Source organism: Martes martes (assembly GCF_963455335.1).
Source record: "Martes martes genome assembly, chromosome: 4".
Lineage (NCBI taxonomy): Eukaryota > Metazoa > Chordata > Mammalia > Carnivora > Mustelidae > Martes > Martes martes.
In genome coordinates, this window is record NC_137891.1 from 171,648,142 (window position 1) to 171,662,104 (window position 13,963).

Sequence of the window (13,963 nt, forward strand, 5' to 3'; positions counted from 1 at the left end):
TTACCATTTTATAGAACGGTGGAACTGAAAATGTCTTTAGTTATCTCCTCCAATGTTTCCATGAGGCAATGGAGGCCCAGAGAGAAGGCGCTTATCTAAAGGATAGCCTACCTCTGTCATCATCGCCAGGACCAGCTTCTTGGAATTACAAACTGTAGAGTCGCGCGGGCCTCGGTCTTGGAAGTGCTCCGTGCTTGGTTTTAATGTTCTTCTGATGCAGTGCTGAAAATTTTAATTTTTGAACAAGAGACAACACGTTTTGCACTGGGCTCTGCAAATTATGTAATGGTTGCTGTATATGACCTTCACTTTTATTAATGTAGGGGACATGTCGCAGCTATCTAAGGCCAGCCCCTCCACGTTTGCAGTGAATTTAATCATCTTAGTCTTGTTATTATGCCCCCCCTTTTTTTTAATTTAAAATTTCCTGCATCACAAATTTCTTCTGGATCATTTCCTTCAACTTACAAACATGCTCTAATGTCATTTTTTTTTTTTTTACTATTCTGTGACCCCCTTTTCTCTTTCTACCACCACAATTTTCAGTTCTCATTTTCAACAAAAGTTGAAAACATTGCTATACTTATCTTTTCCCTTTGTTACCTTCCATCTTTCCTCAATTTATTCTAATTAGTTATTTCTTAAAAGACTAGCCAAGGGTACAATGACCTTGTGTTGCCAAAGCCCATGGACCACTATTATTTTCCACAACTTCTCAGCTGCATTTGACACAGTTTACCCCTTCTTCTAGAAACACTTTTTGGGGGGCACCTGGGTGGTTCATTTGGTTAAGCATCTGCGTTTGGCTCAGGTCATGGTCCCAGGGTCCTGGGATTGAGCCCCTGGGTCAGGCTTTCCGCTGAGTAGGGAGCCTGCCTCTCCCTCTACCCATTTCTCCCTCTCCCTCTGCCTGCTGCTCCCCCTGCTTGTGTGTTCTCTCCCTCGCTACCAAATAAATAAAACCTTAAGAAAGAAACACTTTTTCCCCCCTTTAGGCTTCTGATAATGGAATTGTGTTCCCCAAAATTCATATGTTGAAACCCCCAATGTGACATTTTGGAGAAAGGGCCATTTAAAGAGGTAATTATGGTGTGTTTTTTTTTAAAGATTTTATTTATTTGAGAGAGCTCACAAGTAGGCAGAGAGGAAGGCAGAGAGAGGAGGAAGCAGGCTCCCTGCTGAGCAGAGAGCCCAATGTGGGGCTCGATTCCAAGACCCTGGGATCACGACCTGAGCTGAAGGCAGAGGCTTTAACCCACTGAGCCACCCAGGTGCCCCTAAAGAGGTAATTTTGGTTGAATGAATTCACAAGGATGGGGCCCTAATCACAACTGAAGGAGTGTCCCTACAAGAAGAGGAAGAGATCCCCAGGAAATCATGGGTACACAGAGGAAAGGCCATGGGTGGCAGCCTTCTGCAAGCCCAAGAGAGAGGCTATGTGAGAAAGCAAACACTTGATCCTGGACTTCCAGCCTCCTGAACTGGGAAAATACATTTCTGTTGCATAAGTCACACTGTCTGGGCTATTTTGTTATGGCAGCCCTTGCAAACTAATGGCGCTTCCGTGTCACCACACTGACCTGGTTTTCTTTCCACCGCACTAACACTTTCTCAGTGTCCTCTTCTACCTAGACTAGTAAATGTTGGTGGCTCCGTCCTTTGCTCTCTCCACTTCCCTCTCTACACTTTCTTCTTAGGTGATCTCGTGATATCTCTGGCCCGGACCTTGCCTGAGCTCCTGGTTCTTCTATCTACCTCCTGGACAACTCCCCTTGATGACTGATAGGTATCTGAAAACTCCCATGGCTTTGGGGAGATGAGAAAGTTCTGGAGACACATGGCGGTGGTGGTTACACAACAATGCGAATGTACTTAATGCCACTGAACTATATACTTAAAAATGTTAAAATGGTAAATTTAACGTATATTTTACTACAATAAAGAAATTTATAATTTTATGAGACAATATGAAGTTTGAACTCTGACTAGGTATTTGATTATATTGAAGAATTATTGTTTTTAAAAAACTAACATGGGAGCGCCTGGGTGGCTCAGTGGATTAAAGCCTCTGCCTCCGGCTCAGGTCATGATCCCAGTGTCCTGGGATCGAGCCCCGCATCGGGCTCTCTGCTCTGCGGGGAGCCTGCTTCCTCCTCTCTCTGCCTGCCTCTCTGCCTAGCTGTGATTTCTGTCTGTCAAATAAAAAAACAAAACAAAAACAAAAACTAACATGGCCAACATCGATATTCTCCCCTCCACACACAAATTAATTCCTCCCCAAATCCCCACTGAGTAAGATGACCCCTTCTAGCACCAATTTGCCCAAGCCCAAAGCTCCACTCATCCACCTGTTTGCACAGGCCAGAATCTAGTCTCATCTAATCCATTAGTAAGCCTTGTCAGCTTTTCCTCCAAACTATATCCTCTGTCCCCTTCTCACCTTGCTGTGTGAAGCAAGGTGTTGTTACTCTAGTCCAAACCAGCATCAACTCTCACATCCTAGCTTGTCCCCCTACCTCCTTTCTTGTCCCTTTCTGGTCTATCCTCCACTCAGCAGCCTAAGCAATTCTTCTAAAAGACAAGCCAGAACTTATTACTCTTTTGCTTAAAATTAGCTCTTATGGATTAACACTGCATTCAGGGTAATTTCCAAACTCCCAACCATGATCTCTGAGGAGTCACACCATCAAGGCCCTGTCCACCTCTCCAGACACATTTTGTCCCAGGCTCCCCTTCACTAGCCAGGCTCCCTCATTGGCTTCTTTCCCTTCCTCCAATGCTCTGTCCTAGTTCTGAGGCCTTTACCAGTCAACTTCTTTCTATCCATCAGGCCTCAACCGAAATGCCACTTCTTCTGTGAGGCCTTTTACTAACCCTGATGTACAGATTAAGTCCCCACCTCCATGATTCTTGCTTTCAAAGTGCCTTGTGCTCATCCTCTGTAATTACTGACTACATTGAAACATACAATTAAGAAATTTTGGTTCATCTCCTCTCGCTGAAATATAAACTTTACGAAAGCTAGCACCTGCTTGATTCTTCTGAGCATTCAGCTCAGAACCTCAAACATTGTAGAACCTCGGTAAGTAGTTAGGGAATGAATAAGTGGTCTTTGCTTGTTACCACCGAATCTCATTATAGAACTTATCAACAAATACTGGTAAAATTAATCAACTTAAGTGCCCACTACTGTACTGAACACTCGATAAACATTATTTGACTTAACATAATGTTCCTATGTTATTGTCTCCATTTGGGGGGATGAGAAAACAGAGACAGAGAGGTAAAGTCACGTGCTCAAGGTCACACAGCTGCAAGAGTAGAGCCAGGGTTCAAACCCACGAAGCCAGACTTCAGAGTCCACACACATTACCCACTTCACCTCAGAGTTCTGCCTCCCTGAATTAGGACTCTGATTTTATAAATCATTCCCAGATGCTTGTCTGATATGACTCCTCCCTGAGAAACCGAGACCTGATCTAGGACCCTGGTGAATTCATTGAAATAATACATGTTTCCTGGGAAGACCTCTTGGTGACCAGCCAGCAACACCAACACAGGTAGATGGGTGATCATACCACCGTGAGCTAAGCCCTCTGTTAAGGGTGTGGGCTGGGTGGCCTGGGAAGTCAGGAAGGCAGCAATTTAGTCTTCTGAAGAGGTGGAGAGGGAAAAATGTGAAGTCTGTGCTAGAGAAATAACATTTGTTCTAAGACCACGAAAGGGGGCTGGGGGTTAGCTAGGCAGGTGGGGTAAGGGAAAGGCATTCCAGACAGGAGGAGCAGCGTGGGCAAAAGTTTGCAGGCACAAAGATAGGTGACAAGCCCCAGGAATGAAAAGGTGCTTAGTACTGCCTCTCTGGCTCCCAGTTCTTGTCCTTAACCCAGGCCCTCTCTGTCCTAGAATCTGGTAGCTGGCCCCTCTGTTGGTCTGAGGGCTCTGTACACAAGGGGACCAAACATGGGCACCTCGGCCATAGGATTGCAAAGCATTTTCACATCCATTATCTTATGGGGTGCCCTTTAATTTCACAGATGACACTCAGCCCAGTGCCTGACACACAGTAGATGCTAAACAGGCCTCAGGCATTATAATTCTTGGGATGATAATGACCGTTGCTCCTGCTTGGGTAGGAACCCCTTCATCCCTTTGTCGTTTGAGGATTAACTGAGATCACTACAGTGAAAATACTTTGTAAACCACAGAGTGCTGTACAGGGAGAGCGTTGTCAGGAACTTTTCCTCCAGAAAGTCTCCAGATTCAAGCTACTCCGCCCAGGTGCCCCATTTTAGCATCCCTGTCCATTGTTGATGTGGGCATCCCACATCCCCTTTTGGAACTGCTGAAAGCAGGACTGTCTCTCCCTCCTCAGAATGGGGACCCCTCAGGGCTGGCCTGTGTGTCCCCAACAGTGTCTCCCTTGAATGGGGACTCCTGAAGGCTGACCTGTGTCTCTGCCTTCAGAATGAAGGCAGGACCCTGGCAGAGGGCTGCTGATGGGCCATCTCCCCCACAGAGGCCTCTCACCCCCTTGAGTGGATAGCTTCAGTCATGCCCCAGGCTGAGAGGGCCCTGCTAAGGCTGTTCCTTGTCCTCTAGGACCGCCACAACTGACACCGTGGCCTTCAGGCCACACGCAGGGCTCAGAAAATACAGTTCTCCACGTGAAAACAAAAACAAACAAACAAACAAAAACGCAAGATGAAACCTGGGGGGTTCAGCTTTACCATACACCCCCCCCAACCGAGAGATCTCTCTTCTCTGCATCTCCTCCTCAATTGCCTCCTCTAGAAAATGCGGATGAGACCAACAACAATAGTGACGACCACCGTCACTTTACAGAGCACTGGCTGTGTGCCAAGTTCTTTGTCTCTTGGTGTCCTGACAAACACCCAGAAAAGATGCTACTAGGGATAGATTTTCCACGAAGCTTCACTGGTACATCCAAGGCCTTGGGAGAGGACCAGCAATGTCTTCTAGATAGATAGATACAGATATAGCCTTGTATGTTACATTATATATAATATATATATATACTTTTTAATTTGCAAAAATTTTATTTTGTTTTATTTTATTTATTTATTTGACAGAGAGAGACAGGCAGTGAGAGAGGGAACACAAGCAGGGGAAGCGGGAGAGGGAGAAGCAGGCTTCCCACTGAGCAGGGAGCCCGATGTGGGGCTCGGTCCCAGAACCCTGGGATTATGACCTGAGCTGAAGGCAGGGGCTTAAGGACTGAGCCACCCAGGCTCCCCACAAAAATAAAATTTTAAAACTACAATTGCCTAAGACCACCCTTTCTTTCCACCCTATCCCACTTCCCAATATGAATGATTCCCAAGACACCTGGAAGTACGTGGGTGGTGGGGGAGAAAGAAAGATTTGTAAAGAGCAAGAAGCCAATCTCTGCAAAATTCTTTCAATCATCACTAAATTGTCTGTCATTTAATAGTGACACCAACTCAGGAAGGAATTTCTCTCCTATAAGGAATATGCAGCCTATGCAATTACAAATACTCCATGCATGTCTTTCTTTTTTGATAGTAATTACACAAAATCAAAATTCTGACTACACACCTCTAAGCACTGCTACAAGTATCAGAAACATCTATGTGTGATATATCATGTTTACATATCCTGGCTATCAAGAAGAAAACATGGTTTTATTACTAAAAAAAAAGAGAGAAGAAAACATGGTTTTTAAAAAAGATGTATTTATTTATTTGAGACAGAGTGAGAGAGAGAGAGCACATGCAAGCGGGGAGAAGGGTAGAGGGAGTGGGAGAGAGGATCCACAAGCAGACTCCCTGCTAAGCATGGAACCCTATGCAGAGCTCAATCCTAGGACCATGAGATTATGACCTGAGCCGAAACCAAAAGTCGGCTGCTTAACTGACTGAGCCACCCAGGTGCCCCTAAAACTTGTTTTTGATCAACCATGCAAGAGGAAAGACAGAATCATCTGTCCATTTTCACTGGAGAATTTTACTTTTAAGATTCATGGACAATTCTACTTCTTCTCCTTCCTTCTCCTCCTGAAAATTTCAGTCCTAAAACTATTAAGTGGAGCAGAACAGGAGGGAAGCATGTGACTGAGGGGGAAGGAGCCACTGTGGCCCAGAGCAAATGTCAGAGCCCCAGCAAGGTAAAGAGGGTGTCCACATGGCATGGGGTCCAGCAAAGTGAAGAAGGTGTCCCTGAGTGGGAGGGGGCATCCTGACACAAGGTATTAGAGCCCAAGTGGGGTGAGGAGGGCATTTCATAGGGGATGGGGTCGTGGCAAAGATGGGAGATTGGTTAGAAATAAGGGTTGATCCAATAAGCAAACAAATTCAGAATAACGGAAGCCAGATTCCTCGGTGTTGAGGAAGGGAGGTATAAATATAGAAAGGGGGGTACCTAGAATGAACCCCCACATATGGATTAGAATTTCAGGTGATAGTCTAAACTAAAAAAAAATTTTAGTATGTATAGATACAGAAATAAATGTAACTGGGGGCATGCCTGGGTGGCTCAATCGGTTAAGCATCTGCCTTCAGCTCAGGTCATGATCCTGAGGTCCTGGGATCGAGTCCCGCATGAGCAAGGAGCCTGCTTCTCTCTCTGTCTCCCACTCCCCCCTGTTTGTGTGCATTCTCTCTCTCTCTCTCTCACCAAATAAATAAATAAAATATTTCAAAAAATATATATAACTGTAAATTGTGTGTGTGTGTGTGTGTGTGTGTTTAGACTCCTTAGCTCTAGAAGGGCCTGGGAACAGTGACACCTTCATAACAGTGAGTAGGTCTTGGTTTCTAATTATCATCCTGGCACCCAGATCACGGTTTTTAAATACTCCACTCCATTAAAAATTGAATCAGAGATTCTTGGAGTACTGGTTGATTCTAGGGGCTTGAAAAGAGGTATCTTCTTATATCAGAAAACAAAAGATGTTCAAAGAATGATGGGGCATGTCAAAAGGATAGACTCCAGCTTAAAGAAGCTCCCATCGGACTAATCTGTGACAATCTGAGCATTAGAAAAATAATGATAATAATAGATTACAAGCTATTAAACAAAATAGGAGACCATGAGTTCATAACTAAATACACACATATAGGGGCGCCTGGGTGGCTCAGCTGGTTAAGCATCTGCCTTTGGCTCAGGTTGTGATGCCAGGGTCCCAGGATCCCTCCCCACATCGGGCTCCCTGCCCAGTGGGAGTCTGCTTCTCCCTCTCCCTCTGCTCCTCTCCCTGCTCATGTTCTCTCGTTAGCTCACTCAAATAAAATCTTTGAAAAATAATAAATAAACAAATAAATAATACATTCGAACTATGAGACGGTATACCCAGGGACGCCTGGGTAGCTCAGTCCTTAAGTATCTGCCTTTGGCTCAGGTCGTGATCCCAGGGTCCTGGGATCAAGCCCTGCATCAACTCACTACTCATCAGGAAGCCTGCTTCTCCCTCTCCCACTCCTCCTCTGTGTGTTTCTCTCTCACTGTCTCTCTCTATGTATCAAAATAAATAATTTTTTTTAAAAAAAAGGTATATCTGCATAGTTTCAAAATACCTCCTCACAAACTACCAATTCCTTATAAAGGGAAAAGAGTAAGTAAGTGGAGAAGCCTGGCAGACATCAAGTGACCAAAGTGAAACACGGGACAGATGGAAATGTGTGCTACCCAATAAAATGTATCAAAAAGAACACAACAGTGGGGCGCCTGGGTGGCTCATCGGTTGAGCATCTGACTCTTGATTTCAGCTCAGGTCATGAGCTCATGGTCATGTGATCAAGCCCCATGTTGGGCTCCACACAGTGCAGAGTCGGCTTGTCCCTCACCTCTGCTCTCCCCTCACCCACTTTCTCTCTCTCTCAAATAAATAAGATGTTTAAAAAGAAAAAAAAATGGGGCACATGGGGGGCTGAGTCGGTAAGCCTCTGGCTCTTGGTATCAACTCAGGTCATGATCCCATGGGTAGTGAGATCAAGCCCCACGGAGGGGGGAGGCCCTCTACTCACGGCAGAGAGTCTGCTTGAAGATTCTCTCTGCCGCCCTCTGAATAAATAAATAAATCTTTAATTAAATAAATAAATAAATAAATAAATAAATCTTTAAAAATTTTTAAAAATATTTTATTTATTTATTTGACAGAGAGAGACAGACAGAGATCACAAGTAGGCAGAGAGGAGGAAACAGGCTCCCCGCCGAGCAGAGAGCCCAATGCAGGACTCGATCCCACGACCCTGAGATCATGACCTGAGCTGAAGGCAGAGGCTTAACCCACTGAGCCACCCAGGCACCCTGTAGAGGAATGTTCTTAAATGCAGGAATTACACACTCAAGTATTTGAAAGCAATGGGCAGCAGGTTGGCAATTTACTCTCAAATGGTTCAAGTTGAAAAAAGTTCCCTGTACTGTACTTGCAACCTTTCTGTGTTTGTGATGGTTTCAAAATAAATCTCATGTGAACAGGCAAGCAAAAACATGCAGCTAAAACAAATAGTCAAATATCATCAATAATTAATCAAAGTATTTTGATTTTCAGTCAGCTTATTTTAGTTTGTGATTGGTCATGATTTGTTTGGTCATTTTATTTTCTTTCTTTATTTTTTTTAAAGATTTTATTTATTTATTTGACAGAGATCACAAATAGGCAGAGAGGCAGGCAGAGAGAGAGAGGAGGAAGCAGGCTCCCTGCTGAGCAGAGAGCCCGATGCGGGGCCCAATCCCAGGATCCCGGGATCATGACCCGAGCCGAAGGCGGAGGGTTTAACCCACTGAGCCACCCAGGCACCCCTATTTTCTTTATTTTTTATTTATTTATTTTTTTAAAAATTTTTTTATTTTTTTTTATTTTAATAAACATATAATGTATTTTTATCCCCAGGGGTACAGGTCTGTGAATCGCTAGGTTTACACATTTCACAGCACTCATCATAGCACACACCCTCCCCAATGTCCATATCCCCACCACCCTCTCCCGTCCCCCCTCCCCCCAGCAACCCTCAGTCTGTTTTTTGAGATTGAGTCTTTTATGGTTTGTCTATTTTCTTTATTTTTAAAGATTTTATTTATTTAGTTGACAGAGAAGAGAGCACAAGTAGGCAGAGCGGCAGACAGAGAGGGAGAAGCAGGCTCCACGCTGAGCAGGGAGCCAGACTCGGGATTTGATCCCAGGACCCTGGGATCATGACCTGAGCTGAAGGCAGACGTTTAACCAACTGACCCATCCAGGTGCCCCTATTTTATTTTAAAGATTTTTTTATTTTTATTTTTAAGTAATCTCAACACCCAGCGTGGAGCTTGAACTCTCTGCCCCAAGATCAAGAGTCAACCTGCTCTACCAACTGAGCTAGCCAGGTGCCCCCCCCCACATTTTATCATTTTAAATATTCACTTTCATTCCTGATTTTCTATTCCTGAAGAGGGAACCGCCAAATTGTATAAGTGTCAGGCCCCATAAAACTGCTATCCACTATTAGCCTTTCTTGTGCCTTTTAAAGATGAGGGAACTGAGGCACAGAAATATAAAGTGACTTGCCCAATGTCATTAAGTGATAAAGCAGAATTTGAACCCAGGCAGTCTGACTCCAGAGTCTCCTTTGAGGGAACTCTGAAGGCTCAGGGAGATAAAAGGATGTGAGAGGAACTTTGCAAGTGGAAGGATTAAGATCACTCACAATCGAATGAAAGATGCACACGTGTTTGTCTGCTGGGCCTTGGTTCCTTCGAGCAGAGGAAAGGGAGGAGGAAAGTCCTCTCACTGTGTGCCAGAGACTGCTTGGCATTTCAAGTCCAAGACCTCACTTTGTTACTGTCCCAGATGAAGCACCTGAGGCCCACAGGGATCAGCCCAAGGTCACACACCTGGAAAATGATAGAGCCAGGAACCAGTGCCAAGGGTGGTGATGGCTGCCCAATAGTGTGTTAGTGGAAGGCTTGCCAAGCTGGGCTTGCCAAGGTCCACGGACACGACACAGCCGAGGACCTTCCCACCCTCTCTCACACCCCATGCTCCACCATCCAGAGACAGACGCCCAGGACAGATTTGCCATGTGGCTGGCGGCAGGGCGACGTGTCTGCCCAGATGATAAGTAGGCAACGTCTGTAGACCAGGCAGCTTCAAGGTGGGGACCCAGGTGGCCACTAGCTCTGGGAAACTTAGGTCACACAGCTTGGGCCGCACCACTGGGCCAGTGGGTCTAGGGGAACAAACAAGGACTTTAGAGTCAGACAGATCTGGGCTCTGGTTCTTCTTAGTGGTGTGACCTTGGGCAAGTCACTTCACCTCTTTGAGTTTCAAAAAGTAAGAATCTTGCCTCCTGGGGAAGCTCTGAGGATTAGAACGGGAAGGGCACACAGTAGGCGCTTAGTAAAGAGCAGCCGTTCTTCATTAGCATTCTGCTGGGACTTCTCAGCAGATACCGCCTTTCAGGAACTTTCGGAATCCAAGCTGAGGAGAGAGAGTTCTTAAGGACCTTATTTCTGCAGGGCCCCCAGAACTGGAGCCAGGGGAGGGAGGCGCCTCCTAGCCTGCACAGTGGGCAAAGTCCTCCCAGCCCCCCAGGGTCCTGGCTCCCTTCCCCATAGCCTGCTCCTTACCAACAACAGGAGCAAAGCCCCAAGGTTAGGCAAACAAGTCAGTGATAAGGCACTTCCAGGTTGGGCCTTGCATTCAAGGTTCGTCCAGCTCCAGGGCTGGCTTCCCAGCTTAGTGAGAGTCCTGCAGGCACCAATAGGGACACCTGCAATGGCCACCTGCTGATTGTGCACCTGAGGCCTTGGTGCCCTGGTACAGCCCGGGTTAATGACCCTGTTTATCCACTTGAGTCATCCGATAAGGGGCAGCGCAGCGGGCGGGCAGGCGGCCCTGTGTCCTGCGCAGGCCGCTTCATTGACTGAGGCAGTATCAGCGCCACGTGGAACTCCCAAAGCCTCCTCCCCCGCCACTTCCCCACCAATCCTGCAGGCCAGTGCATGTTTCTTTTTTTTTTTTTTCAATGAACATGACTTCTGGAGTCAAGGTTGTCAGGCCATCCCCTCCACCCACACCCACCGTTCCTCCCACTGGGGATATATATAGCACCCAGGGGGGCAGAGCGGAGGGCAGCAGGGCCAGGAGGAAGGAAGAGCAGCTCCCCAGCCATGAGCTCCAGCCAGCCAGGGACCTGCCCATGCCAGGGTGCTGCAGGCCGCCCAGCCATTCTGTATGCGCTTCTGAGCCCTAGCCTCAGGGCTAGGCCCTCTGTGCCCCCGGCTCAGAGTCACTGCCTGTGCAGACAGCACCGGCCCGTCCGGCTGTGCACTCCGCATCGCACCTGCCGGGAGGCCTTGGATGTTCTGGCCAGGACAGTAGGCTTCCTCAGGAATCTGCCGGCCTTCTGCCAGCTGTCCCCTCAGGATCAGCAGCGGCTGCTGCGGGGCTGCTGGGGCCCCCTCTTCCTGCTGGGGTTGGCCCAAGACACTGTGACTTTCGAGGTGGCTGAGGCCCCGGTCCCCAGCATACTCAAGAAGATCTTGCTGGAGGAGCCCAGTAGCGGCACAGGCGGCGGCCAGCTGCCGGATCGGCCCCAGCCCTCACTGGCGGCGGTGCAGTGGCTTCGGGGCTGCCTGGAGTCCTTCTGGAGCCTGGAGCTGGGCCCCAAGGAATATGCCTTCCTGAAAGAGACCATCCTCTTCAATCCTGGTGAGCTTCCAGACACTCCTGGATGGGGTCCCAGCCAGGGAAGGTGCCTTCCGAGGGCTTGACACCCGTTATCTCTTTGGGTCCTCATTATCGCTGAAAGTCACCTGACAAAAGAGGCTCAGAGAGGTTAAGTGAATTGCTGAAGGTCACACAGCCTCGTAGAGCCAACACAGGGATGGGAACAGGTTTATTCACTCCAGAGGCTGGTCCTTGCCACCTCTGCCTAAGAAACTTGCCCTTGACCCTCCGGGAAGGTGGGCAGACACAGCTGTGCCTCAGCCACAGGTAAAACTCTTTGGGTTCAGAAAGACCCCATAGAGAAGAATGAAAATGTAAGATGAAAATTCCTCACCATAAAGACCTCATGGAATATATAAACTACAGTAACAAATACTAGTGATAGTAATGAATATTCATATTACATTCACCATATGCTAGGCCCAGTTAAAAGGGTTTTGCATATACTAGCTGATTTAAACTTCATAACATACCTAGGAGATAGGTGTTATTATCCCCATTTTACAGATGAGGAAACTGAGGCACAGATATTCATTTATCTGAGCTCACGCAGCTAATAAGTGACAGCATGGGATTCAAAAAGGCAGCCTGGCTCTTAACCATTACTCTGGGCTGCCCCATAAAAGGACCAATAAATAAAATAAATAAATGGAAGAGGTAGTAATGGGGCCTCAAAGACAAAAACCAGTGACCTCAGGTCTTGGGTCAGTACTGCTGCCTGGGAGTGGGGTACTCAGCCGCCCTCTTCCCCCTCTCTGCCCACAGACGTGCCAGGCCTCCATGCCTCCTCCCACATCGGACACCTGCAGCAAGAGGCTCACCATGCACTGTGGGAGGTCCTGGAGCCCTGCTGCCCCGCTGGCCAAGGCCGCTTGGCCCGTGTCCTCCTCACAGCCTCCACCCTCAAGTCCATCCCACCCAGCCTGCTTGGGGACCTCTTCTTCCGCCCGATCATTGGAGACATTGACATCGCTGGTCTCCTTGAGGACATGCTTTTGCTGAGCCAACCTGTTCCAGCCCAGGCTGAGATCAAGTGTAGGTGGGGCAGAGGCTGGCAGCCCTGACTTGGGCCAGATGTCCCCAAGGGTGACCCAGTGCTCCCGGGATGGGGGGCAGTCTGCACAGGCAGGCCTCAGCTCCCCTGGAATAAGCTGGTCGTAGCCCAACAAGATGGGCTCTGGGGCCCCTCCCTCACCACAGCCCCTCTTGGCCTGTCTTGGTTTGACATGGTGCTCCAGCTGTCCGGCCATCCCTTAGTGGTCCTCAGAGCCTCTGGGCCAAGACTCCTGACCTCTCCTGAGATGGGGAGGAAGCTTAGATTGCTCATTGGGACAAGAGTCCTACCGACTTTGTACAGAAGTGATTTAAGTTATTGGTTTTTGTAATAAAAGGCATGACACCCTTGGAGCCTGACCCTGTAATTTGTACATGTGGAAGGGACTGTCCCACTTCCAGGGTCCACCCCGCCCCATCAGGAGTTTGAGAGGAAGGAGCCATAAGGAGCACTGGAGCCAGGCTTCAGGGAACTGGGATATTCGCTTTTCAGGGTGGGAGGATTATTCCATTTGGGGGAATGAGATTTATCTTGCACAGGTCTGAATCCAGGGGAGAGGATCAGTTCAGGCCTCCTTACTTCCTTGCCTTTATCTTTGGGACTGGGGGTGTCTTTTCCCTAACCCCAAGTCCCCCAGTGAACCCTCCCTTGGCTTCTGACCCCTGCAGGCCTCCCTCCCTCCTCAACAGAGTCAGATCACAGCCAGTAAGAAATACGAAGCAGCCCATTCCCATATTGAAACAGGCAAGGTCACTGGAATTTCTGCAGTCTGGGATCCTTCACATCCCCATTCCTGCAGGTGACAGAAGAGGACAGTCCACTTTGTCCCAATGGCAGGAGCAAGGGCACTCAGGGCCGGCCTGGTGCAGCTGCGTGGAGGTCAAGGCCTCCCAAAGTTTAGCTGCCACCTTAGCTGTTAAAGTCTGAGACTTCCATGACACTTGGTTCGCAGCTATGGCCCTTAGCCCTCCTGAGTTCCCCCTTCCGTGGCCGCTCTGTCCCAGCCCTTCTCCTGGAATCCAACCTCGTTGGCCAGCAACTGGAGAGGTGGTGTCTGCCATCTCAGCGGCCTCCAGGACTGCTCCATTCAGTGTGTGGCTTGTGTCTGTTCTGACAGGTCAATGTCTGCGCCTTCCTGTTGGTTAAAGATTTTGAATATCACCCAGGTTAGGGTGACTGACCTGCAGGCAGGAGGGAATGATAACAACACACATGCCTAC

General features: G+C 47.9%; 1 protein-coding gene across 1 annotated transcript; it reads left to right on the plus strand.

The window, feature by feature from the left end:
* The first annotated feature begins 11,092 nt into the window (after positions 1 to 11,092).
* Positions 11,093 to 13,096, plus strand: NR0B2 (nuclear receptor subfamily 0 group B member 2). The gene is made up of 2 exons (XM_080802561.1): positions 11,093 to 11,671; positions 12,455 to 13,096. Exons 1-2 carry the CDS (start codon positions 11,131 to 11,133, stop codon positions 12,751 to 12,753), a joined length of 840 nt encoding a protein of 279 aa, XP_080658687.1. The 5' UTR covers positions 11,093 to 11,130; the 3' UTR covers positions 12,754 to 13,096.
* The last annotated feature ends 867 nt before the right edge of the window (positions 13,097 to 13,963 follow it).

Bases quoted from the DNA above. Each gene is read 5' to 3' on its own strand.
- NR0B2 (XM_080802561.1), top strand. From the start codon at position 11,131: ATGAGCTCCAGCCAGCCAGGGACCTGCCCATGCCAGGGTGCTGCAGGC. The intron at 11,672-12,454 runs GTGAGCTTCCAG...CTCTGCCCACAG, and splicing joins GACCATCCTCTTCAATCCTG to ACGTGCCAGGCCTCCATGCC.